This window comes from Heptranchias perlo, chromosome 33 (assembly GCF_035084215.1).
Source record: "Heptranchias perlo isolate sHepPer1 chromosome 33, sHepPer1.hap1, whole genome shotgun sequence".
Lineage (NCBI taxonomy): Eukaryota > Metazoa > Chordata > Chondrichthyes > Hexanchiformes > Hexanchidae > Heptranchias > Heptranchias perlo.
In genome coordinates, this window is record NC_090357.1 from 1,188,191 (window position 1) to 1,215,452 (window position 27,262).

Sequence of the window (27,262 nt, forward strand, 5' to 3'; positions counted from 1 at the left end):
CACCTCCTGCCCCCCCCCCCCACCTACCGCCCCCCCCCCCACCTACCGCCCCCCCCCCACCTCCTGCCCCCCCCCCACCTCCTGCCCCCCCCCCACCTACCGCACCCCCCCACCCCACCTCCTGCCCCCCCCCCCACCTCCTGCCCCCCACCTCCTGCCCCCCCCCCACCTACCGCACCCCCCCACCTCCTGCCCCCCCCCACCTCCTGCCCCCCCCCACCTCCTGCCCCCCCCACCTCCTGCCCCCCCCCACCTCCTGCCCCCCCCACCTCCTGCCCCCCCCCCCACCTCCTGCCCCCCCCCCACCTCCTGCCCCCCCCCCACCTCCTGCCCCCCCCCCACCTCCTGCCCCCCCCCCACCTCCTGCCCCCCCCCACCTCCTGCCCCCCCCCCACCTCCTGCCCCCCCCCCACCACCTCCTGCCCCCCCCCACCACCTCCTGCCCCCCCCACCCCACCTCCTGCCCCCCCCACCTCCTGCCCCCCCCCCACCTCCTGCCCCCCCCCACCTCCTGCCCCCCCCCACCTCCTGCCCCCCCCCCACCTCCTGCCCCCCCCCACCTCCTGCCCCCCCCCACCTCCTGCCCCCCCCCCACCTCCTGCCCCCCCCACCTCCTGCCCCCCCCCACCCCACCTCCTGCCCCCCCCACCCCACCTCCTGCCCCCCCCCCCACCTACCGCACCCCCCCACCCCACCTCCTGCCCCCCCCCCACCTCCTGCCCCCCCCCCCCACCTCCTGCCCCACCCCCACCTCCTGCCCCCCCCCCCACCTCCTGCCCCCCCCCACCTCCTGCCCCCCACCTCCTGCCCCCCCCCCACCTACCGCACCCCCCACCTCCTGCCCCCCCCCACCTCCTGCCCCCCCCCACCTCCTGCCCCCCCCCCACCTCCTGCCCCCCCCCACCTCCTGCCCCCCCCCACCTCCTGCCCCCCCCCACCTCCTGCCCCCCCCACCTCCTGCCCCCCTCCCTTTACCCCCTCCCCCACTGCTCCAGGCTTTGAAAACCTGGCGAACATTTCTGTACAGAATATCCGCTCACAGGCACCAATCCAGGTTATAAACTCAGATTCTTTACAAAAACCCATGAGGGACTTTGTTTATATTCTCCAAAAGCTCCAAACGAGTGTAACAAATAACTTGCATTTGTATCACACCTTTAATGTGGTAAAATGTCCCAAGGTGCTTCACAGGAGCGTAAATCAAACAAAAAATTAGACCCCGAGCCACATAACGAGATATTAGGACAGGTGACCAAAAGCTTGGTCAAAGAGGTAGGTTTTAAGGAGGGTCTTAAAGGAGGAGAGAGAGGTGGAGAGGTTTAGGGAGGGAATTCCAGAGCTTAGGGCCGAGGCAGCTGAAGGCACGGCCGCCAATGGTGGAGCGATGGGAATCAGGGATGCGCAAGAGGCCAGAATTGGAGGAGCGCAGAGATCTCGGAGGGTTGTGGGGCTGGAGGAGGTTACAGAGATAGGGAGGAGTGAGGCCATGGAGGGATTTGAAAACAAGGATGAGAATTTTAAAATCGAGGTGTTCCTAGGAGAGCCAGTGTAGATCAGCGAGCACAGGGGGTGACGGGAGAACGGGACGGGGTGACGGGCGAACGGGACGGGGTGACGGGCGAACGGGACGGGGTGACGGGAGAACGGGACGGGGTGACGGGCGAACGGGACGGGGTGACGGGCGAACGGGACGGGGTGACGGGCGAACGGGACGGGGTGACGGGCGAACGGGACGGGGTGACGGGCGAACGGGACGGGGTGACGGGTGAACGGGACTGGGTGCGAGTTAGGATACGGGGCAGCAGAGTTTTGGATGAGCTCAAGTTTATGGAGGGTGGAAGATGGGAGGCCGGCCAGGAGAGCATTGGAATAGTCGAGTCTGGAGGTAACAAAGGCAGGGATGAGGGTTTCAGCAGCGGATGAGCCAAGGCGGGGGGCGGAGTCGGACGATGTTACGGAGGTGGAAATAGGCGGTCTTGGTGACGGAGCGGATATGGGGTCAGAAGCTCATCTCAGGGTCAAATAAGACGCCAAGGTTACGAACGGTCTGATTCAGCCTCAGACGGTGACCGGGGAGAGGGATGGAGTCGGTGGCTCGGGAATGGAGTTTGTGTTAGTACAACAGGATTAGTGAGAGATTCAACCTACAAGTGGGATTGAAATCCTAGTCCACAAGTTTCCACATGTTTGTACATCGCAGAAAAAATGAATTAGGCAAAGAGGTGAAGCAGACGGGCCTAATGGGGAATTCTGCCCCTCTGTGGTTTAGTTCCACCGATGCTGGAAACAGCTCCAGTGCTAGTGAGGCTGGCGATGTGGGTTTGGAATGTGTGCACTTGCAATGCTCTGTTCAAGTGAGCTTTTAAAGCAAGAACAGTTCCTGCAATTAAAACACAGATCAGCGAATGAAATAGGAATCGCTCCCCAGTGAAAGGGGGAGTTTTTTTTTATTCGTTCACGGGATGTGGGCATTGCTGGCGAGGCCGGCATTTATTGCCCATCCCTAATTGCCCTCGAGAAGGTGGTGGTGAGCCGCCTTCTTGAACCGCTGCAGTCCGTGTGGTGACGGTTCTCCCACAGTGCTGTTAGGAAGGGAGTTCCAGGATTTTGACCCAGCGATGATGAAGGAACGGCGATATATTTCCAAGTTGGGATGGTGTGTGACTTGGAGGGGAACATGCAGGTGGCGCTGTTCCCATGTGCCTGAGGGAGAGGTCACAGGAATATCTCCCCAGTGAAAGGGGGAGCGGGGGAGAGATCACGGGAAGTGGCAGTCCAGTAACCGTCACATACTCCAGACCAAACAGTGATGTCAGCACCGGTTAAAGACCGGATTAATACACATGATTCATGAACATGAATTTAGATTTGAGGTTAGGATCAGATCAGCCATGATCTTATTGAATGGCGGAGCAGGCTCGAGGGGCCGATTGGCCTACTCCTGCTCCTATTTCTTATGTTCTTATTAAGAATGCTGAGCTCTGAAGAGCAGGAAGGGCATCGGTTTGACCCCCCAGTCTGAGATAGTTGATCTTGGCTGGGCCTGCAGGTGGAGTGCCAGTGGAGAAAAGAATGGCCACTTGGGTCGGGTATCGGAGGGTGGGCACCTGGGGAACTGTCCCCCAGCCCGGGGGGTATCGGAGGGTGGGCACCTGGGGAACTGTCCCCCAGCCCGGGGGGTATCGGAGGGTGGGCACCTGGGGAACTGTACCCCAGCCCGGGGGGTATCGGAGGGTGGGCACCTGGGGAACTGTCCCCCAGCCCGGGGGGTATCAGAGGGTGGGCACCTGGGGAACTGTCCCCCAGCCCGGGGGGTATCGGAGGGTGGGCACCTGGGGAACTGTACCCCAGCCCAGGGGGGTATCGGAGGGTGGGCACCTGGGGAACTGTCCCCCAGCCCGGGGGGTATCAGAGGGTGGGCACCTGGGGAACTGTCCCCCAGCCCGGGGGGTATCGGAGGGTGGGCACCTGGGGAACTCCTTCAGGAGAGGGAGAGGGGGAGGGAGACAGTGATGGAAACTTTGTTTTACATGTCTCACTTGTGTATTTCTTCCTCCCCCCTCAGTAAATGCGAAGTGTGGCCTTCTGTGCGAGGCTGAGGTCGACATGTCTCGAGTTTCCTCCTCCTCCACTGCCAAACGTATCGGGACTTACTCCAGCAGCGCCTTCTCCAGCCCGCACTATGGCTCCTCGTACCGCGCCTACACCCCCAGCCTGGGCTCCAGCTACACGGACAAGGAGAAGGTGCTGTACAAGTCGGGGTACACCAGCAGCTACACCCCCCACGCCAGCTCGGGGAGGCCGTCCAGCAAATACACCCTGGAGGCCGAGCGAGGCCGGCAGCTGCCTCGCCCCGAGGTTCTGAGCAGACGCAGCGAGAGTTTAAGCCGGGTGCCCTTGAAGGCCTTTCCCAGCGGGCTGAGTGGTGGATATTCCAGCTCCTACGCGTACGGAACGGGCAGCGGCCACCCTGCCTACTCCTCGACCGGCCTCTCCCTCAGCCGCAGGAAGTCGATCAGCCAGACGGAGTTGAACCGCGACCTGTTAAACCTCCACATCGCCGACTCGTGCCGGTTAAACTCGGTGAAGAGCCCCCCGCTGGCCAGACACGAGGCAGCCTCCCACCCGGGGTCCTACAGGAGTGATAGCGCCGACCCCTACTGCGCAAAAGGCTCCAGCGCTTGCAGTTTGTCACGCAGCGTGACGCAGGAGACCATAACCGCTTCGTTTAAAAGCACTGATCGCTTCAGCCCGTCGTGGGAGAGGAGTGGAGTTGTGGGAAGCTGCAGCTCACCTGTTAGAGAGACACCGGTAAGTGAGGGGTCATCGTCGGAGACCAAAACAAGGGTCGTGGGGTTAAAACCACGGATTGGATGTGATCATAGAATGATACAGCACAGAAGGAGGCCATTCAGTCCATCGGGCCTGTGCCAGCTCTTTGAAAGATCTATCCAATTAATCCCATCCCCCTGCTCTTTCCCCATAACCCTGCAAATTTCTCCTTTTCAAGTATTTATCCAGATCGCGCTAACCGTTTCAGTTAGTGTTATTGTCAATTGTGGAAATACAAGTGTGGAGTTCACCATTCTTTGCCACGGCCAGTCAGTGTGAGAATCGGCAGAACATTAACCAATAACTTTGGTGCACATTACTCCAGCGAAAAGTACGAGTGGGTCAGAATTTCAAAGCGTGAGTTCCAGAACTCCTCGCAGGGACCTGATTAGTACAGGATAGTTGGCGAGGGACTCGTGGGCTTTTAACGGAAAAAAGCTTCAGTCAGGATTATAAACAAGCAACAGATTCATATAAACCGCCCAATGTGTGCAGTGTTAGCACCAGTGCACCGGCTGTAATCGGGTGGGGACTGTATTACCCTCTGTGTAAAGAAAGCTCTCTGTGTTTTACTCCTCCACCTTTCTAGATTTTAACCTCTTGTTTGGATATTTCCCTCACTGCCCCACGACCCACACACATGGGGCAGTACCCCCGTACCCCGTACCCCCTACCCCCTCGTGAGGTGAGCCCATGAATGGGGACATTGGGTTGTTGGCAGCACCGCCTTTGTGTGATTGAATGTCCACGAAAGGTGCTGAGGCCAATTCTCAGACCTTAGTATAGCCCCGCCCATTGCACCTGGGCCCTGACTGTGGCCCCGCCCATTGCACCTGGGCCCTGACTGTGGCCCCGCCCATTGCACCTGGGCCCTGAATGTGGCCCCGCCCATTGCACCTGGGCCCTGACTGTGGCCCCGCCCATTGCACCTGGGCCCTGACTGTGGCCCCGCCCATTGCACCTGGGCCCTGACTGTGGCCCCGCCCATTGCACCTGGGCCCTGACTGTGGCCCCGCCCATTGCACCTGGGCCCTGACTGTGGCCCCGCCCATTGCACCTGGGCCCTGACTGTGGCCCCGCCCATTGCACCTGGGCCCTGACTGTGGCCCCGCCCATTGCACCTGGGCCCTGACTGTGGCCCCGCCCATTGCACCTGGGCCCTGACTGTGGCCCCGCCCATTGACCTGGGTCCCGACTGTGGCCCCGCCCATTGCCCCAGGGCCCCGACTGTGGCCCCGCCCATTGCCCCAGGGCCCCGACTGTGGCCCCGCCCATTGCCCCGACTGTGGCCCCGCCCATTGCCCCTGGGCCCTGACTGTGGCCCCGCCCATTGCCCCTGGGTCCTGACTGTGGCCCCGCCCATTGCCCCTGGGTCCTGACTGTGGCCCCGCCCATTGCCCCTGGGTCCTGACTGTGGCCCCGCCCATTGACCCTGAGTCATGACTGTGGCCCCGCCCATTGCCCCTGGGTCCTGACTGTGGCCCCGCCCATTGGCCCTGGGTCCTGACTGTGGCCCCGCCCATTGCCCCAGGGCCCTGACTGTGGCCCCGCCCATTGACCCTGGGTCCTGACTGTGGCCCCGCCCATTGCCCCTGGGTCCTGACTGTGGCCCCGCCCATTGCCCCTGGGTCCTGACTGTGGCCCCGCCCATTGCCCCGACTGTGGCCCCGCCCATTGCCCCGACTGTGGCCCCGCCCATTGCCCCTGGGCCCTGACTGTGGCCCCGCCCATTGCCCCTGGGTCCTGACTGTGGCCCTGCCCATTGCCCCTGGGTCCTGACTGTGGCCCCGCCCATTGCCCCTGGGTCCTGACTGTGGCCCCGCCCATTGACCCTGAGTCATGACTGTGGCCCCGCCCATTGCCCCTGGGTCCTGACTGTGGCCCCGCCCATTGGCCCTGGGTCCTGACTGTGGCCCCGCCCATTGACCCTGGGCCCTGACTGTGGCCCCGCCCATTGACCCTGGGTCCTGACTGTGGCCCCGCCCATTGCCCCTGGGTCCTGACTGTGGCCCCGCCCATTGCCTCTGGGTCCTGACTGTGGCCCCGCCCACTGCCCCTGGCTCCTGACTGTGGCCCCGCCCACTGCCCCTGGCTCCTGACTGTGGCCCCGCCCACTGCCCCTGGGTCCTGACTGTGGCCCCGCCCACTGCCCCTGGCTCCTGACTGTGGCCCCGCCCACTGCCCCTGGGTCCTGACTGTGGCCCCGCCCACTGCCCCTGGGTCCTGACTGTGGCCCCGCCCACTGCCCCTGGGTCCTGACTGTGGCCCCGCCCACTGCCCCTGGGTCCTGACTGTGGCCCCGCCCACTGCCCCTGGGTCCTGACTGTGGCCCCGCCCACTGCCCCTGGGTCCTGACTGTGGCCCCGCCCACTGCCCCTGGGTCCTGACTGTGGCCCCGCCCACTGCCCCTGGGTCCTGACTGTGGCCCCGCCCACTGCCCCTGGGTCCTGACTGTGGCCCCGCCCACTGCCCCTGGGTCCTGACTGTGGCCCCGCCCACTGCCCCTGGGTCCTGACTGTGGCCCCGCCCACTGCCCCTGGGTCCTGACTGTGGCCCCGCCCACTGCCCCTGGGTCCTGACTGTGGCCCCGCCCACTGCCCCTGGGTCCTGACTGTGGCCCCGCCCACTGCCCCTGGGTCCTGACTGTGGCCCCGCCCACTGCCCCTGGGTCCTGACTGTGGCCCCGCCCACTGCCCCTGGGTCCTGACTGTGGCCCCGCCCACTGTCCCTGGGTCCTGACTGTGGCCCCGCCCACTGCCCCTGGGTCCTGACTGTGGCCCCGCCCACTGCCCCTGGGTCCTGACTGTGGCCCCGCCCACTGTCCCTGGGTCCTGACTGTGGCCCCGCCCACTGCCCCTGGGTCCTGTCTGTGGCCCCGCCCACTGCCCCTGGGTCCTGACTGTGGCCCCGCCCACTGTCCCTGGGTCCTGACTGGCAGAAACGGCTCAGTACCTACCAGAGAAATTAAATATAATTTCTAAATCATTTTCACATTTTCGACATTGTCTGAATTCGTGCGGTTGAACTAAAGAAAGAATCTCTTCCATTTATTCAATGCCTTTTACGGGTTTTACAAGCACGTGGATTACTGGAGGAAATAGAAAGAAAGAGAAAGACTTGCATTTATATAGCACCTTTCACGACCTCAGGACGTCCCAAAGTGCTTTACAGCCAATGAAGTATTTTTGAAGTGTAGTCACTGTTGTAATTTAGGAAATGTGGCAGCCAATTTGCACACAGCGAGATCCCACAAACAGCAATGCGATAATGACCAGATCATCTGTTTTTAGTGATGGTTGAGGGATAAATATTGGCCAGGACATCGAGGAGAACTCCCCTGCTCTTCTTTGAAATAGTGGCTGTGGAATCTTTTTATGTCCACCTGTGAGGTCAGATAGGGCCTCCGTTTAACGTCTTACCTGAAAGACGGCACCTTTGACAGTACAGCACTCCCTCAGTATTGCACTGGGAGTGTTAGCCTGGGTTGGGACTTGAACCCGCGACCTTCTGACTCAGAGGTGAGAGTGTTTCCGACTGGGCCACGCACTGACCATAGAGGAGTGACAGCGACTGTGGGCGTGAGATGCCGGGTCCAGCAGCCAATATCTGACTGTTCTGTCTGTCCCAATCTGTTCGACATTCCAGGCAGTCACTCACGTGCTCGTGACGGCCATGCGTGAATGGAACATTCAGCCGTGCCTCCAGTGTGCTGTCTGAGGAATCTAAAGCAGCCACAGTTTCTCATTAGCAGAGACGAAAGGGATGTGGGTTTGGCCCACGGGACGTTACAAGGTCATTGCTGGTCCCCGGGGCTAACCCGAATGTTGGGGTACACTGCAGGTCCCCAGGGCTAACCCGAATGTTGGGGTACACTGCAGGTCCCCGGGGCTAACCCGAATGTTGGGGTACACTGCAGGTCCCCGGGGCTAACCCGAATGTTGGGGTACACTGCAGGTCCCCGGGGCTAACCCGAATGTTGGGGTACACTGCAGGTCCCCAGGTCTAACCCGAATGTTGGGGTACACTGCAGGTCCCCGGGGCTAACCCGAATGTTGGGGTACACTGCAGGTCCCTGGGGCTAACCCGAATGTTGGGGTACACTGCAGGTCCCCGGGGCTAACCCGAATGTTGGGGTACACTGCAGGTCGCTCGCATTGTTACCCAGTAACCCCTCCCTCCAGCACCCATTACTTACTGTTTCTCTACTGATGTTAATCCAGCTCACTCACTATCTGCCTTTTACTCTGCCAGTCAGTGCTATTGTAGAGAGGCCCCACACCATTCACAGTTTGCTCATGGCGAGACTGTCCCTCCATCTCTCAGCTTCCTTCATTGTGTTCTCACTCTACCAGCCCCTCCTGCTCATCTCCTCAACTCCTCAACTCTCTCCCCTCCCCCATTGCCATGAGTACATTGAAATACTTTTTAAAAAAATTACAAGTATGAATTACCTTCAACTAAAGTTCAAATTTGTTTTATTTTGTCTGTGGAGCGGGGGGGAAGAGATGGTGAGAAACGCTGACTCTACTGACTGACTGGAGTTGCACATTTCCAGATGTTTGCCTGGCCAGTGAGCCCAGTGCCAGACTGACCCCCAGTTGTGTTGCTGGAGGTTACCAGGGCCCGTCAGGCTGGACTGCCTTCAGCTCGAGATCCTCCAATGACGTTCTGACCCCAAGCTCCCTCCTCCCCTTTGTTCACTGTGAAGGATTGAACTCGATGTACCAGGAGACTTCAAAACACACAACACAAATATGGGAAATAGTTGTAAGCAGCGCTGACTCGAAGTAATTACCCCCAAGCGACCAAACGAGCCTTCACTCTGGGGCTGACACTTTCTCGTTGGCTCTGGTATCTCTGCTGGCCTAAACCTGTCTCTTCTCTCTCACTAACGCCGCAGGGAGGATCTATGGATGCTGACCTGTGACCCCCCTCCTCACACACACAAATCTTTGAAGGTGGCCGGACATATTGAGAACGCTGTTAAAAAAAGCATATGGGAACCTGGACTTTATAAACAGAGGCATGGAGTACAAAAGCAAGGAAGTTATGTTAAACCTTTATAAATCACTGGTTATTGTGTCCAATTCTGGGCACCACATTTTAGGAAGGATGTCAAGGCCTTGGAGAGGGTGCAGAGGAGATTTACTAGAATGGTACCATGGATGAGGGACTTCAGTTACGTGGAGAGACTGGAGAAGCTGGGGATTGTTCTCCTTAGAGCAGAGAAGGTTAAGGGGAGATTTAATCGAGGTGTTCAAAATTCTGAGGGGTTTTGATAGAGTAAATAAGGAGAAACTGTTTCCAGTGGCAGAAGGGTCGGTAACCAGAGGGCACAGATTTAAGGTGATCAGCAAAAGAATCAGAGGGGAGATGAGGAGAATTTTCTTTACACAGCGAATTTTGATGATCTGGAATGCGCTGCCTGAAAGGGCGGTGGAAGCAGATTCAATAATAACTTTCAAAAGGGAATTGGATAAATACTTGAAAAGGAGAAATTTGCAGGGGCTCTGGGGAAAGAGGAGGGGAGTGGGACTGATTGGATAGATCTTTCACAGAACTGGCACAAGCACGATGGGCCGAATGGCCTCCTTCTGTGCTGTAAGATTCTATGATTCTATAATAAACAGTTAAAGGATTGAAGTTGTGAATTGTGATGGTAAAATGGGCCCCTGCAGACCTTGAACACTGGCCTTGTTAGAAAAACAAAGTTGCTTGTTATCTGCTGCAACTTTGCCATCTTAAAGTTTTGTTTCTCACAGTGTGAGCCCTGCATCTTGATTCTTTTTAACCGTTTGGTGTAGCTGGGTTTAAAAAGAAAGACTTGCATTTACATGGCGCTTTTCACAACCTCAGGAGGCCCCAAAGTGCTTTACAGCCAATAAAGCACTTTTTTTTTGAAGCGTAGTCACTGTTGTAATGTAGGAAAGGCGGCAGCCAATTTACACAGCAAGATCCCACAAACAGCAATGAGCAATGACTAGATAATCTGTTTTTATGTGTTGGTTGAGAGATAAATATTGGCCAGGACACCAGTGAGACCTCCTCTGCTCCTCTTCAAAATAATTCTGTGGGACCTTTTACATCAACCTGAGAGGGGCAGACAGGACCTCAGTTTAACATCTCATCTGAAAGACGGCACCTCCGACAGTGCAGCACTCCCTCAGTATTGGCATCGGAGAGACAGCCTAGATTTTGTGCTCAGGTCTCTGGAGTGGGACTTGAACCGACAACCTTCTGAGTCAGAGGGGAGAGTGCTGCCCACTGAGTTACAGCCGACACTGCAGTGAGATTATCTGCAGCTTTGAAGATGGGTATCTGACACGCTCCCTAAGGCTTCCCGGCACCTGGCTAACACCAGTTTCTTTATCTCTACTGTCTGTTGCTAATATATACACAGCTGATGATAAACCGGATCCCAGGCGTCTCTGCTCACTGCACAGGAATAGAGGTCACTGAAGGTCAGCTTTGATCAGCTTAACCTTTGTGCTGAGAAGCCCTGGGTGATGCCCCGGAAATTCATCAAATGCTTTCATTCTATCTTCTCCCCCTCTGAAGGCACAGTGTCCCCCTGGGGTACGGTCCACACAGGCAATTCCTGGGCTACGTTCAGCCCCCAGCTCAGAACCTTTCGATATCTCACTGACGTGGCCAATCGGTGAGAGGGAGCTTCGCGGACCGTGAGTGATGCCGGCTATTCGACAGCAAAGGCACCGCTCTTTACCTTGTAGCGAGTCGCACTGGATGGGGGTCTGGAGGAACCTAGTTGCCTGATCTTTCTCCTTTCCCCAAGTTATGGGCAGTGAGTTCAGTTATAGCCCTAGCCTGAGAACTCATAGGAACAGGAGGAGGCCATTCAGCCCCTAGAGTCTGTCCCGCCATTCAATCAGATCATGGCTGATCTGCACCTCAACTCCATTTATCTGCCTTGGTTCCACATACCCAACAAAAATCTATCGATCTCAGTCTTGAAAGCCCCAATTGCCCCCCAGCATCCACATCTTTTGGGGGGAGAGTCTGCTCTTGTTGTACTTAACTCGTGTGTATTTTTTTTATGGGGTGGGATCGGTGGGGGAAGTAATTTAAACCTTTAACGGAAAGGAAGAGATTTGAGAGTTTAGGAATGAATAACCCAGATATTGGGAGATATTTGCCATTTTAATGGCGTTGCCAGTCTGGGCCTCACACTCGGCTAGACAACTAGCATCCAGAGGCTGTGTGAGACACACACACACACACACACACACACACACTCTCTCTCTTTCTCATTCGCTCACACTCTCGCTCACACTCTCGCTCACACTCTCACTCACACTCTCGCTCACACTCACACAGTCTCTCTTACAAAACACACTCATTCTCTCTCACTCACGCGCTCTCTCACTCAATCACTCATTCAATTGCTCGCTCTCACTGACTCACTCTCTCTCTCTCTCTCTCTCTCACATTCTCTCTCTCTCCCACAGTCTTCACGTGAAAATGTTGAGGGGGGGGGGAAACTGAAAACATCATAGAAACGGCAGAGGAGATATTTAAACAATTTTAAATGACCCTAACGGGGAGAATGATGGCCCATTGTAAGGAATCTATCTCCTCTCTGGAGACATTTCAACCTTCAAAAACTGTGCACCAAACTTGTTTGTTTGCAAACACGGAACAAGGTGAAGAATTCTGAGCTGCATCATTGGGTCGCTGGTATACGATACGTCAGGAACACACGCTGCCTCGAGTTCAGATATCGTTACAAAGTCTGAAGAATTGCAAATGTTACACACTTGTTCAAAAAAAGGGTGTAAGGATAAACCCAGCAAACTCCCCTATAGGCCAGTCAGTTTAACCTCTGGTGGGGAGACTTTTAGAAACGATAATCCGGGTCAGAATTAACAGTCACTTGGATGAGGGTGGATTGATTAGGGAAAGCCAGCACGGATTTGTTACAGGCAAATCGTGTTTAACTAACCTGATAGAGTTTTTTGATGAGGTAACAGAGAGGGTAGATGAGGGCAATGCAGTTGATGTGATGTACATGGACTTTCAAAAGGCGTTTGATAAAGTGCCGCATAATAGGCTTATCGTAGAAACATAGAAAATAGGAGCGGGAGTAGGCCATTCGGCCCTTCGAGCCTGCTCCGCCATTCAATATGATCATGGCTGATCCTCTATCTCAATACCATAGTCCCGTTCTCTCCCCATACCCCTTGATGCCTTTTGTGTCTAGAAATCTATCTATCTCCTCCTTAAATATATTCAGTGACTTGGGCTACACAGTAGAGAATTCCACAGGTTCACCACCCTCTGAGTGAAGAAATTTCTCCTCATCTCAGTCCTAAATGTCCTACCCCGTATCCTGAGACAGTGACCCCTTGTTCTGGACACCCCCAGCCAGGGGAAAACATCCTCCCTGCATCCAGTCTGTCTCGCCCTGTCAGAATTTTATATGTTTCAATGTGATCCCCTCTCATTCTTCTAAACTCTAGTGAATACAGGCCGAGTCGACCCAATCTCTCCTCATACGACAGTCCTGCCATCCCAGGAATCAGTCTGGTGAACCTTCGCTGCACTCCCTCTATGGCAAGTATATCCTTTCTTAGGTAAGGAGACCAAAACTGCACACAATACTCCAGGTGTGGTCTCACCAAGGCCCTGTATAACTGCAGTAAGACATCCTTGCTCCTGTACTCAAATCCTCTTGCAATAAAGGCCAAGATACCATTTGCCTTCCTAACTGCTTGCTGCACCTGCATGTTTGCTTTCAGTGACTGGTGTACAAGGACACCCAGGTCCCTTTGTACATCAACATTCCCCAATCTATCACCATTTAAATAATTCTCTGCCTTTCTGTTTTTCCTTCCGAAGTGGATAACTTCACATTTATCCACATACTGCATCTGCCATGTATTTGCCCACTCACTCAACTTGTCTAAATTGCCTTGAAGCCTCTTTGCATCCTCCTCACAACTCACAATCCCACCCAGTTTTGTGTCATCAAGATTGCGGCCCTTGGAATAAAGGGGGCAGTGGCAGCATGGATACAGAATTGGCTAAGTGACAGGAAACAGAGAGTAGTGGTGAACGGTTGTTTTTCGGACTGGAGGGAGGTGTACAGTGGTGTTCCCCAGGGGTCGGTGCTGGGACCACTGCTTTTCTTGATATATATTAATGATTTGGACTTGGGTGTACAGGACACAATTTCAAAATTTGCAGATGACACAAAACTTGGAAGAGTAATGAACAGTGAGGAGGATAGTGATAGACTTCAAGAGGATATAGACAGGCTGGTGGCATGGGCGGACACGTGGCAGATGAAATTTAATGCGGAAAAATGCGAAGTGATACATTTCAGTCGGAAGAAAGAGGAAAGGCAATATAAACTGGAGGGAACAACTCTAAAAGGGGTCTGGGGGTATATGTACACAAATCATTGAAGGTGGCAGGGCAGGTTGAGAAAGCAGTTAAAAACGCATAGAGGCATAGAGTACAAAAGTATGGAAGTCATGATGAATCTGGAGTATTGTGTCCAGTTCTGGGCACCGCACTTTAGGAAAGATGTGAAGGCGTTAGAGAGGGTGCAGAAGAGATTTACTAGAATGATTCCAGGGATGAGGGACTTTAGTTACGTGGATAGACTGGAGAAACTGGGGTTGTTCTCCTTGGAACAGAGACGGTTGCGAGGAGATTTGATCGAAGTATTCAAAATCATGAAGGGTCTAGACAGAGTAGATAGAGAGAAACTGTTCCCATTGGCAGAAGGGTCTTTTCACCAGTCATTGATGGATTGAGTGGAATTTTACAAACTGTTTGTTTTCCACCGAGAACATGAGGGAGAAAGAGAGCGATATTGAGATACCGGCACACGCCCAAGCACACGCACAAACACACGCACAAACACACGCACAAACACACGCACACGCACAAACACACGCACACGCACAAGCACATGCACAAACACACGCACAAACACACGCACAAACACACGCACACGCACAAACACACGCACACGCACAAACACACGCACACGCACAAACACACGCACGGTGCTATCACTGCCTCGATCTTTACAGATTTTCTTGTTTGAGCTGAGAGCTAACAAATACTTTTCTGTTGCTCTTTATTCAGGGGCAGCTGCTGTTCTTTCAGTTCTACCTTTGTGTATCGACTGTGCAGTCGAATATTGGAAACCCGAGCACAATCACCAGGGCTTATTCAACATCGAGTATACAGGGCGTACATTGTGAGAGCAAAGCATAAGAGGCTTATAACCACCATCTAAACCCCTCGATGAGATTCCAGTCTGTAACTCACTCCTGGGTATCCGTTATTCTATATATAAACCCCCCGAACCCTTCGATTAGATTGCAGTCTGTACCTCCCTCCCGGGTATCCGTTATTCTATATATAAACCCTCCCCAAGCCCCTCAACGAGATTGCAGCTTGTAACTCACTCCCAGATATAACTAAAACAATTTTCTCAATAGGCTTCTCTTCATAAAGTATCTGAAAAAGAATTGACATACAGCAGTGGATCAATTTGAGATTGACCTGTCTTATCTAGGGAGGCTGATTTGGAATAACGGTGAAGGTTTCAAGGGATATCCTGACCTCCTTAGATTGGGTGTGATTGGCCGTTGTATTATGTAACTCAGTTACAGGGACTGTATTGACCTCTTGTGCTGATGACGGACATTGAGGAAAAGGCCACTGAATGGCCCCTTTTTACAAAAACAATACTGAAATGAGTGCAAATTTTCCTTTTGGGAGGAGGGGTTAAAATATACTCTGCGTGTCGAGGCTGGTGCTGGAAGCTGGGGATCGCTGTGCTACAGTGTCTGTTAACGATGCCCAGCGATGCTGAGCGGATGCTACTGAACAGTTGCATGTTTGATGCTCCGTATCGCAGCATCTCCAGAGTGGTTATCGGCAACAGTGCCAGCCGTAGCTCACTGGGCAACATTCTCGCCTCGGAGTCAGAATGCCGTGGGTTCAAGTCCTATTCCAGAGACTTGAGCACAGAATCTAAGCTGACGCTCCCAGTGTCGTACTGAGCCCTTCCACTGTCGGAGGGGCCGCCTTTTGGATGAGACGTAGTGTAACGTAGGTTTACTAGAATGATACCTGGACTCCAAGGGTTAAATTGCAAGGGTTATATTCCCTGGAATTTGGAAGATTTAGGGGTGATTTAGAAGTTCTCAAGATATTAAGGGGAACTGATAGGGTAGATAGAGAGAAACTATTTCCACTGGTTGGGGAGTCCAGGACTCGGGGACACAGCCTAAAGATTAGAGCCAGGACTTTCAGGAGTGAAGTTAGGAAACACTTCTACACACAAAGGGTAGAAGTTTGGAACTCTCTTCTGCAAACGGCAGTTGATGCTAGCTCAATTATTAATTTTAAATCTGAGATTGATAGATTTTTGTTAACCAAAAGGTATTAAGGGATATGGGGCTAAGGCGGGTATATGGAGTTAGGTCACAGATCAGCCATGATCTTGCTAAATGGACTACTCCTGTTCCTATCTTCCTAGATGTTGCACTGAGGCCCCATCTGCCCTCTCAGGTGGACATAAAAGGTCCCATGGCCATTATTTGAAGAAGAGCAGATGAGTTCTCCCTGGTGTCCTGGCCAATATTTATCCCTCAACCAGCATCACTAAAACTAATAATCTGGCCATTATCACATTGCTGTTTGTGGGATCTCGCTGTGTGCAAATTGGCTGCTGCGTTTCCTACAGTAGAAAAGTGACTCCAGTTCAGAAATACTTCATTGGCTGTAAAGCACTTTGGAACGTCCTGAGGTCGGAAAAGGCACTATAGAAACGCAAATTTGTTCTTTTCTGTCTTTCAAACCAGCCCAGTGAGAGGGGCGCGCCTGAGCTGGTCGTCATAGGGTTTGCTCAAGACCAGGATCTGGCTCAATGCAGAATCCCGTCCTGGTTAAACCCGTCGGTGTAACCGGCCCCAAGCACCGGGTCTTCAGTAACGGAGCATCTACCGTTTTGCGTCTGTTTACGATACGGTTTTACCGGCAGCTGGGGGCCGAAACCTTTACTTCTTTTTGGGGAGTTTTATTTATTTATTCCCTCCGTCTGCTGCTGTCCTGGGAACCCATTCAAGGCGACCTGGGAGAGAATTGACTGGTGTGGTCTGAAGTTGTTGGGAGGGTTGTAGCAGGGATTCCTTCATGCTCCCTGACGCAGCAGATCACAGTAATTCGCAGGGTTTGCCGTGTGTGGGTCAGAACTGGCAGAGTATCGGTGGCATTGTAAACATTTATTGATGTGCGATTGGGCTGAGTTTAAATGGGTGAGATGTTCTTTGATGTGCTGCTATTTCTGTGAGGCTGCTCAGAGTTCAAGGCTCCTCGTTATTTATTAACTCATGTTCTAGTACAGAGCTGGTTGCAGAAAATAACTGATTGCATTGCCTGCAGGGTGTCAGTAACCTTATTCCAGATGAATGGGGTCAAACCTGACCGGGAGGGGGGAGGAGATAAGGAACATTTCCTGTTCAAAACCAACTCCTGGCCCATGTCGACTTCACTCCACTTCTGACTGTGGAGGCTAATGTGGGAGGTTTAATGGTGGGAAAAATACTGGAGAGATTGAGGTTAATGTGTTCTGGGTAGGAGGGTGTGTCTGCTCATAAATGTCAGCTTGGCTCAGTTTCTAGTGCTCTCACCTCTAGCTCAGAGGGTTCAAGTCCCACTCTGGGTCGATACTCCAGGGCAGTACCGAGGGAGTGCTATATTACCAAGGGTGCCGTCTTTTGGATGAAACATTAAACCGAGGCCCCGTCTGCTTGTTGAGATGGAGCAGGGAGTTCTGTCCGGTGTACTGGCCAACATTTATCCCTCAACCAACACCACCAAAAACAAATGAACTGGTCGTTTAACTTGTCGCTGTTTGTGGGATCTTGCTGTGTTCAGATTGGCTGCTATTTTTGCAAAACAACAGTGACCACACTTCAAAAGTTAATTAATTGGCCGCAAAGCACTTTGGGCCATCCTGAGGATGTATAATGCAAGTGTGTTCTTCCTTTAGCGAGCATTCCTCTATAGGAGAGCTCTTGTCTACGCGCTGCCAATGAGACAGATTGGCCCTCGTGTTGTTTGATTGTAGCCTCCCCGGGCTGAGGGGTTTCTCTGACCCTCTGAGTGCGTTTGTGATATGGTTTCTAGCAGACAAACAACACAACAGTTTGAAACTACTTGGCGGGGAAGGGGCCTGAGACACGAGGAATTCTTCAACCCTGCGCAGAGCTGATATCAGCCGGTGTGTTGTGATTTCTCTCACTCACCATGGACCGAGAGGGGAAAATCTTATTGGGTTTGACAGCACCAGCTCTGCTGTCAGTGCCCGTGAGACCCGTACCCCAGAGAGAGTCTGTGTCTGTGGGACCCGCACCCCAGAGAGAGTCTGTGTCTGTGGGACCCGCACCCCAGAGAGAGTCTGTGTCTGTGGGACCTGTACCCCAGGGAGAGTCTGTGTCTGTGGGACCCGCACCCCAGGGAGAGTCAGTGCCTGTGGGACCCGCACCCCAGGGAGAGTCAGTGCCCATGGGTCCCGCACCCCAGGGAGAGTCAGTGCCCATGGGTCCCGCACCCCAGGGAGAGTCAGTGCCCATGGGTCCCGCACCTCAGGGAGAGTCAGTGCCCATGGGACCCGTACCCCAGGGAGAGTCTGTGCCCATGGGACCCGCACCCCAGGGAGAGTCTGTGTCTGTGGGACCCGCACCCCAGGGAGAGTCAGTGCCTGTGGGACCCATACCCCAGGGAGAGTCTGTGTCTGTGGGACCCGCACCCCAGGGAGAGTCAGTGCCCGTGGGACCCGCACCCCAGGGAGAGTCTGTGTCTGTGGGACCCGCACCCCAGGGAGAGTCAACACCTTCAGGAGAGGATGGGGGAGAGAGTAGGAAAGAAAATAGATGCTTTTTCTGAAATGAATTTGTTTTGCCTCAGAGTTTCCTGGGATCTGCTCTCAAAGACCTCCATTGTTCTTTGCTAATTATGAAGTAATTCTCTTGTGATATATGCCTGGACTGTATATTTCCATGTTATTTATTGGCTGGTTTATTTTTGTCCATATACTTTGAGATAATGAAGGCATGCAGTGGTGTCCCTGGTTACCTGGGCTGAGCTCGCTGTAATGGCTGTGAACCTGCTCAGTCTCTGTGCTAATGGTACATGTTGTTCTGTACTGGGAGAACCAACATAATACAGTGCCCCAGGTATAATGAGACAAGCCTCCCTCCCTCCCCTCCCCCTCAAATTCCTAAGTATCTCCTCCGACCATCTCAGGGGCAGGGCTGGCAAAGTGCTGGGTCCAAACTGCCTGCCTGCTGTTCGTCATCCCAGGCAGCTTAAAGCCAATCAGTCGCAGACCGTGGCTACTTCACGGGTACAGAATGCTTCGAACCTGCCATAAATGAGAAAGAATGCTTCCAAAAATAGAGGCACCTGATGAGGTTATAAAGCAGCGACCTGGACTGCTCGATTCTCCTCCACAGAGGGAAGGAAACGAATGCTCCAGCCTTTTCATTGTAATTTTGCAGCAGGGCTCGGGATATTAGTGAATATGTGGGGGGAGGAGGAAGAGAGGGGGAGGAGGAAGAGAGGGGGGGAGGGTGACCAAGGCTTGGGCTGTTGCGGTGGGGAGAGGTGTAATGGAGACCTGAGCAATCATGGCTGTAACGGGTGGGGTATTTTTAAGAGACCGTGGAAGTATTTTTGGAGCAAAGCAATCTGACGTCCTCACCAAAGAGAAGTGGCAGGCTGCAAGTCTCAGCCCTGATATCTCTCAGTAATGGGCCAATGCCGGCTGTTTCATTGAGTTTAAAGAATCGGGGGATAACAGATGTGAAGCAGGGACCAGTTGGTGCTGTGAAAGTGAAGAGAGAAAAACTTGCATTTCTATAGCACCTTTCCCAACCTCGGGACGTCCCAAACGCTCTACAGCTAATGAAGTATTTTTGAAGTGTAGTCACTGTTGTAATGTAGGAAACGCGGCAGCCAATTTGTGCACAGCAAGATCCCACAAACAGCGGAGAGAGATATGACAAGATAATCTGTATTTTAGTGATGTTAGTTGAGGAATAAATATTGGCCAGGACACGGGGAGAACTCCCCTGCTCTTCAAATAGTGGCCATGAGATCTTTTACGTCCAGGGCAGATGGGGTCTCAGTTTAACGTCTCATCCAAAAGACATCACCTCCAACAGTGCAGCACTCCCTCAGTACTGACCCTCCCTCAGTACTGACCCTCCCTCAGTACTGATCCTCCGACAGTGTAGCACTCCCTCAGTACTGACCCTCCGACAATGTAGCGCTCCCTCAGTACTGACCCTCCGACAGAGCAGCGCTCCCTCAGTACTGACCCTCCGACAGTGCAGCGCTCCCTCAGTACTGACCCTCCGACAGTGCAGTGCTCCCTCAGTACTGACCCTCCGACAGTGCGGCGCTCCCTCAGTACTGACCCTCCGACAGTGCGGCGCTCCCTCAGTACTGACCCCCCGACAGTGCGGCGCTCCCTCAGTACTGACCCTCCGACAGTGCAGCGCTCCCTCAGTACTGACCCTCCGACAGTGCAGCGTTCCCTCAGCACTGACCCTCCGACAGTGCAGCGCTCCCTCAGTACTGACCCTCCGACAGTGCAGCGTTCCCTCAGCACTGACCCTCCGACAGTGCAGCGCTCCCTCAGTACAGCACTTGGAGTGTCAGCTGGATTTTGTCTCTGGAGTGGGACTTGAACCCTGACCTTCTGACTGAGAGGCCAGAGAGAGAGATACCCACTGAGCTACGGCTGGCACCATGATGTAACGCCCCAATGGGGGAGGGGCCACAATAGAGGGGCTACAGTCGGTCTCAGTATCCCAGAGCTAAGGAGGCAAAAATGTCGGGCAATGTTCGTTCCCCGATCTCCAGCCCTGTTGACTAGTGGACGTGTGTGAATGTCGGGTGGGGAAGGTCTAGGGCTCAGATGTGATGTACTCCATAGTTGAACAGCCTGCCGACACTCTCAATCTAGTTTTGCTCATGAAGAGTGGTCACTTGGGTGAGGTACCGGGGGGATCTCCTCGAGCTTGTGGAGCTGTGTCCCAGTGCGAGTCGGTGCCTTTGGGAGAGGAGGGGAGAGACTGGAGGAAATGTCGAGTTTTGGTTGAGCCTCTGGCCAGGCGGTCGATACAATGCCCTGTCTGCTGTACTCGGGGAGAGGTGGCCAACGTTCTGTGGTACAAGTCTGCAGCTCATGGCACTGTTTAAAAGTGTGTTTGTATTCTGGTGTGTCATTGTTCATTTACAGTACGGCTCTATACAATGGGGCCGTCACAGCACAGTAAGTACAGTGAGCTGGGCAGCAAAGGTACTGTACATATGGTCCCTGTGCGGAGTACTGAACAAGTTATACAGAGCACAGCTCCCGTTCTCCATCGCTGCCCGTGTTCATCTCTGTTTTTGCGGAAGCCTTCCAGGGTTGTGTGAATGCAGAACTCCCAAGGTCATGTCCTGTGATGGTCCCACTCTTTGGAATCTCTCTATACCTATCCCTTACACCAGATGAGGCCAGAATTGGACACAGCTATCAGCAACACCCCCCCCCCCCCCCATGGTAGAATAGCCAGTCCACAATCGCTGTCGAGACTCACACTTGGGTGAGGTACAAGACAGTGGTACCAAATCATTCGAACTGTGGTAATGTGTTTGTGTAACTTTTAGTTTTGGTATTTTTTTTGTTAATGTCGATTCTTAGTATCGTTAATGAGCATGAGTCTGATACCGGAGTGGTGTCTGTGGTGGGAGAGCGAGTGTGCGAGAGAGCGAGTGGTGAAAGAACGTAAGAAATAGGAGCAGGAGTTGGCCATACGGCCCCTCGAGCCTGCTCCGCCATTCAATAAGATCATGGCTGATCTTCGACCTCAACTCCACTTTCCTGCCCAATCCCCATATCCCACGATTCCCCTAGAGTCCAAAAATCTGTCTATCTCGGTCTTGAATATACTCAACGACTGAGCATCCACAGTCCTGGGGTAGAGAATTCCAAAGGTTCACAACCCTCTGAGTGAAGAAAGTTTTCCTCATCTCAGTCTTAAATGGCCAACCTCTTCTCTTGAAATTATACCCCATAGTTCTAGACTCTCCAGCCAGGGGAAACAGCCTCTCTGCATCTACCCTGTCAAGCCCCCTCAGAATTTTATATGTTTCAATGAGATCACCTCTCATTTTTCTAAACTCCAGAGAGTATAGGCCCATTCTACTCAATCTCTCCTCACAGGACAACCCTCTCATCCCAGGAATCAATCTAGTGAACCTTTGTTGCACCGTCTCTAAGGCAAGTATATCCTTCCTTAGATAGGAGACCAAAACTATACACAGTACTCCAGCACAGTCTCAACAAAGCTCTGTGCAATTGTAGCAAGACTTCCTTACTCTTGTACTCCAACCCTCTTGCAATAAAGGCCAACATACCATTTGCCTTCCTAATTGCTTGCTGTACCTGCATGTTAACTTTCAGTGTTTCATGTACAAGGATACCCAAATCCCTCTGAATATCAACATTTCTTAGTCTCTCACCTTTAAAAAAAAATATTCTGTTTTTCTATTCTTCCTACCAAAATGAATAACCTCACATTTCCCCACATTATACTCCATCTGCCACTTTCTTGCCCACTCACTTAACCTGTCTATATCCCTTTGCAGCCTCTTTGTGTCCTCCTCACAGCTTACTTTCCCACCTAGCTTTATATTGTCAGCAAACTTGGATACATTACACTCGGTCCCTTCATCTAAGTCATTAATATAGATTGTAAATAGCTGAGGCCCAGCACTGATCCTTGCGGCACCCCACTAGATACAGGCATTGCTCAGGGCAGTGTCCTAGGCACAACCATCTTCAGTTGCTTCCTCAATGACCTTCCCTCCATCATAGGGTCAGAAATGGGGATGTTCGCTGATGATTGCACAGTGCTCAGTTCCATTCGCAACCCCTCAGATAATGAAGCAGTCCGTGCCCGCATGCAGCAAGACCTGGACAACATCCAGGCTTGGGTTGATAAGTGGCAAGTAACATTTGCGCCAGCCAAGTGCCAGGCAATGACCATCTCCAACAAGAGAGAGTCTAACCACCTCCCCTTGACATTCAACGGCATTACCATCGCTGAATCCCCCACCATCAACATCCTGGGGGTCACCATTGACATAAATACTGTGGCTAAAAGAGCAGGTCAGAGGCTGTGGCGAGTGACTCACCTCCTGACTCCCAAAGCCTTTCCACCATCTACAAGGCACATGTCAGGAGTGTGATGGAATACTCTCCACTTGCCTGGATGAGTGCAGCTCCAACAACACTCAAGAAGCTCGACATAATTCAGGACAAAGCAGCCCGCTTGATTGGCACCCCATCCACCACCCTAAACATTCACTCCCTTCACCACCAGCGCACAGTGGCTGCAGTGTGTACCATCCACAGGATGCACTGCAGCAACTCGCCAAGGCTTCTACGATAGCACCTCCCAAACCTGCGACCTCTACCACCTAGAAGGACAAGGGTAGTAGGCACACGAGAACAACACCACCTGCACATTCCCCTCCAAGTCACACACCATCCCAACTTGGAAATATATCACCGTTCCTTCATCGTCACTGGGTCAAAATCCTGGAACTCCCTTCCTAACAGCACTGTGGGAGAACCTTCACCATACAGACTGCAGAGGTTCAAGAAGGCGGCTCACCACCACCTTCTCAAGGGCAATTAGGGATGGGCAATAAATGCCGGCCTCGCCAGCGACGCCCACATCCCATGAGCGAATTTTTAAGAAAAGTTACAGCCTGCCAACCCGAAATAACCCGTTTATCCCTACTCTCTGTTTTCTGTCCATTAACCAATCCTCTATCCATGCTAATATATTAACCCCATGAGCCCCAATCTTGTGCAACAACCTTTTATGTGGCACCTTATCGAATGCCTTTTGAAAATCCAAAAATACTACATCTACTGGTTCCCCCTTATCTACCCTGCTAGTTACACCCTCAAGAAACTCTAAAAGCTTTGTCAAACACAATTCCCTTGCATAAACCCTTATTGACTCACATTATGATTTTCTAAGTGCCCTGTTATTACTTTTCTCTTTAGACATAAATTTACCCTTACCTGAACCCTCCCCTTCTCCCCTCTCTTGTTAGTTTAAAGCCCTATCTGCCGCCCTAGTTATTCGATTCGCCAGGACACTGGCCCCAGCCCGGTTTAAGTGGAGCCCGTCCCAACGGAACAGCTCCCTCTTTCCCCAGTACGGGTGCCAGCTCCCTATGAATTGAAACCCCTGTCTCCCACACAACTCTTTCAGCCATGCATTTGACCATCTGATCTGTTTGTCCCTGTGCCATTTTGCACATAGCTCAGGTAGTAATCCAGAAATTATTACCTTTGAGGTTTTGCTTTTTAATTTGGACCCTAGCTCCTCAAACTCCCTTAGCAGAACCTCATTCCTAGTTCTATCTATGCCATTGGTTCCTACTTGGACCATGACAACTGGATCCTCCCCCTCATGCTCCAAGTTCTTCTCCAGAGCGAGCGATGAGAGAGAGAGCGAGTGAACAGTGTGTGAGAGAGCGAGCGAACGGTGTGAGAGAGAGAGAGCGAGCGAACATAGGAACAGGAGTAGGCCATTCAGCCCCTTGATCCTGCTCCGCCATTTGATAAGATCATGGCTGATCTGTGATCTAACTCCATATACCCACCTTTGGCCCATATCCCTTAAGACCTTTGGTTGCCAAAAAGCTATCTATCTCACATTTAAATTGAGCAATTGAGCTAGTATCAATTGCCGTTTGCGGAAGAGAGTTCCAAACTTCTATCACCCTTTGTGTGTAGAAATGTTTTCTAATCTCGCTCCTGAAAGGTCTGGCTTTAATTTTTAGACTGTGCCCCCTACTCCTAGAATCCCCAACCAGCGGAAATAGTTTCTCTCTATCCACCCTATCCGTTCCCCTTAATGTCTTATAAACTTTGATCAGATCACCCCTTAACCTTCGAAACTCTAGAGAATACAACTCCAATTTGTGTAATCTTTCCTCGTAACTTAACCCTTGAAGTCCAGATATCATTCTAGTAAACCTACGCTGCACTCCCTCCAAAGCCAATATGTCCTTCCGAAGGTGCGGTGTTCAGAACTGCTCACAGTACTCCTGGTGCAGTCTAACCAGGGTTTTGTATAGCTGCAGCATAACTTCTGCCCCCTTGTACTCTAGTCCTCTAGATATAAAGGCCAGCATTCCATTAGCCTTATTGATTATTTTCTACACCTGTTCATGACACTTCAATGATCTATGTACCTGTACCCCCAAGTCCCTTTGGACATCCACAGTTTTTAACTTTTTACCATTTAGAAAGTACCCTGTTCTATCCTTTTTTGATCCAAAGTGGATGACCTCACATTTGTCTACATTGAATTCCATTTGCCACAGTTTTGCCCATTCACCTAATCTATCAATATCCCTTTGTAATTTTATGTTTTCATCTACACTGCTTATAATGCCACCAATCTTTGTGTCATCGGCAAACTTAGATATGAGACTTTCTATGCCTTCATCTAAGTCGTTAATAAATATTGTGAATAATTGAGGCCCCAAGACAGATCCCTGCGGGACTCCACTAGTCACATCCTGCCAATGTGAGTACCTACCCATTATCCCTACTCTCTGTCGCCTTTCGCTCAGCCAACTTCCTAACCAAGTCCGTACTTTTCCCTCGATTCCATGAGCTTCTATCTTAGCTAACAGTCTCTTATGTGGGACCTTATCAAATGCCTTCTGGAAGTCCATATAAATAACATCCATTGACATTCCCCTGTCCACTACTTTAGCCACCTCTTCAAAAAATTCAATCAGGTTTGTCAGGCACGACCTACCTTTCACAAATCCATGCTGGCTCTCTCTGATTAACTGAAAATTCTCGAGGTGTTCAGTCACCCTATCCTTAATTATAGACTCCAGCATTTTCCCCACAACAGATGTTAGGCTAACTGGTCTATAATTCCCCGGTTTCCCTCTCTCTCCTTTCTTAAAAAGCGGAGTGACATGTGCAATTTTCCAATCTAGAGGGACAGTTCCTGAATCTAGAGAACTTTGAAAGATTATAGTTAGGGCATCTGCACTGTGCTCACCTACTTCCTTTAAAACCCTGGGATGGAAACCATCTGGTCCTGGGGATTTGTCACTCTTTAGTGCTATTATTTTCTTCATTACTGTTGCTTTACTTTTGTTAATTTTATCGAGTCCCTATCCCCGATTCAATATTAGTTTTCTTGGGATTTCCGGCATGCTATCCTCTTTTTCTACTGTAAATACTGACGCAAAGTAATCGTTCAACATGTCCGCCATTTCCCCATTGTCAATGACAATATCCCCACTTTCAGTTTTTAAGGGGCCAACACTGCTCCTGACCACCCTCTTTTTCCTAATATAACTATAAAAGTTCTTTGTATTGGTTTTGATATCCCTTGCCAGTTTCTTTTCATACTCTCTTTTTGTAGCTCTTACTATCTGTTTTGTGACCCTTTGTTGATCTTTGTATCTTTCCCATTCGCCAGGATCTGTGCCATTTTTTGCCTTTTTGTATGCCCTTTCCTTAAGTCTTATACTGTCCCTTACCTCTTTAGTTGTCCATGGCTGGGTTTTTTTGGCAAGTAGAGTTCTTGCCCCTCGGGTATAAACCGATTCTGTATCACGTTAAATGTTTCTTTAAACATTTCCCACTGATCATCAGTTGTTTTACCCATTAACAGATTTGCCCAGTTCACTGTGGACAGTCTCTGTCTCATCCCATTGAAGTCGGCCTTGCCCAAGACTAGAATCTTAGCAGCTGACTCACTTTCTTCCCTTTCAAACACTACATTGAACTTGATCATGTTATGATCACTATTGGATAGATGTTCACGCACAGTTAAGCCGTTAACTAAATCTGGTTCATTACTCATTACTAAATCTAGTATGGCTTGCCCCCTTGTTGCCTCTCGGACAAACTGCTGTAGAAAACTATCCCGGACACACTCAAGAAATTCACTACCTTTCTGACAGTTGCTAGTCTGCTTTTCCCAATCTATGTGAAGGTTAAAGTCCCCCATTAAGACCACTATGCCTTTCTTACGCGCTTGTCTAATCTCTGCATTTATACAATCTAGCACTTCAGAGCTGCTGCCAGGGCTCCTATACACAACTCCCACTATAGTCTTAGATCCTTTCCTATTTCTCAATTCAACCCATAAAGTCTCTGTTGGCTGCTTACCTCTCGTTATATTCTCCTTTATCATTGAAGTGATTTCATCTCTAATCATTAAGGCTACTCCTCCCCCTCTTCCATTTTCCCTCTCTCTCCTGTAGACCTTATAACCAGGTATATTTAGTTCCCAATCCTGACCATCCTGCAGCCATGTCTCAGTGATAGCTATCATGTCATACCCTCCAATTTGAATTTGAACCTGTAGTTCATTAAATTTATTCCTTATACTCCGTGCATTTGTATATAGAACTCTTAGTTGGGCCACACACCCTAGCCTGACCTTCAGCTTTGATGCTGGGTTAATCGCCTTACGCCTTCTAGTTTTCACTTTATCTGTAGTGTCTAAAGTACACTCTCCTTCTGCTGCTCTACACTTTTCCCTTTCACTTGTTCTTGATCAACTGTTTGTACTATTTGTATTGTAAATTTCCCCTGGGTCTTCCCCTCACTTGCTGCTCTCAACTTTACTCACTTCTGACTCCCCGCTCAGGTTCCCATCCCCCTGCCACTCTAGTTTAAACCTTCCCCAACAGCACTAGCAAACACCCCCGCGAGGACATTGGTCCCGGTCCTGCTCGGGTGTAACCCGTCCCGCTTGTACAGGTCCCACCTTCCCCAGAACCGGTCCCAATGTCCCAGGAATCTAAATCCCTCCCTCCTACACCA

General features: G+C 52.0%; 1 protein-coding gene across 1 annotated transcript in view; it reads left to right on the top strand.

Annotated features, from left to right (window-relative positions):
- Positions 1-3,568: 3,568 nt before the first annotated feature.
- Positions 3,569-27,262, top strand: part of LOC137301374 (ubiquitin carboxyl-terminal hydrolase 2-like) — a 58,878-nt gene continuing 35,184 nt past the window's right edge. The window contains exon 1 of the mRNA XM_067970833.1: positions 3,569-4,311. Within this exon, the coding sequence (XP_067826934.1) occupies positions 3,607-4,311 (705 nt within the window). The 5' untranslated portion in view covers positions 3,569-3,606. The remainder of the gene's footprint in view (positions 4,312-27,262) is intronic.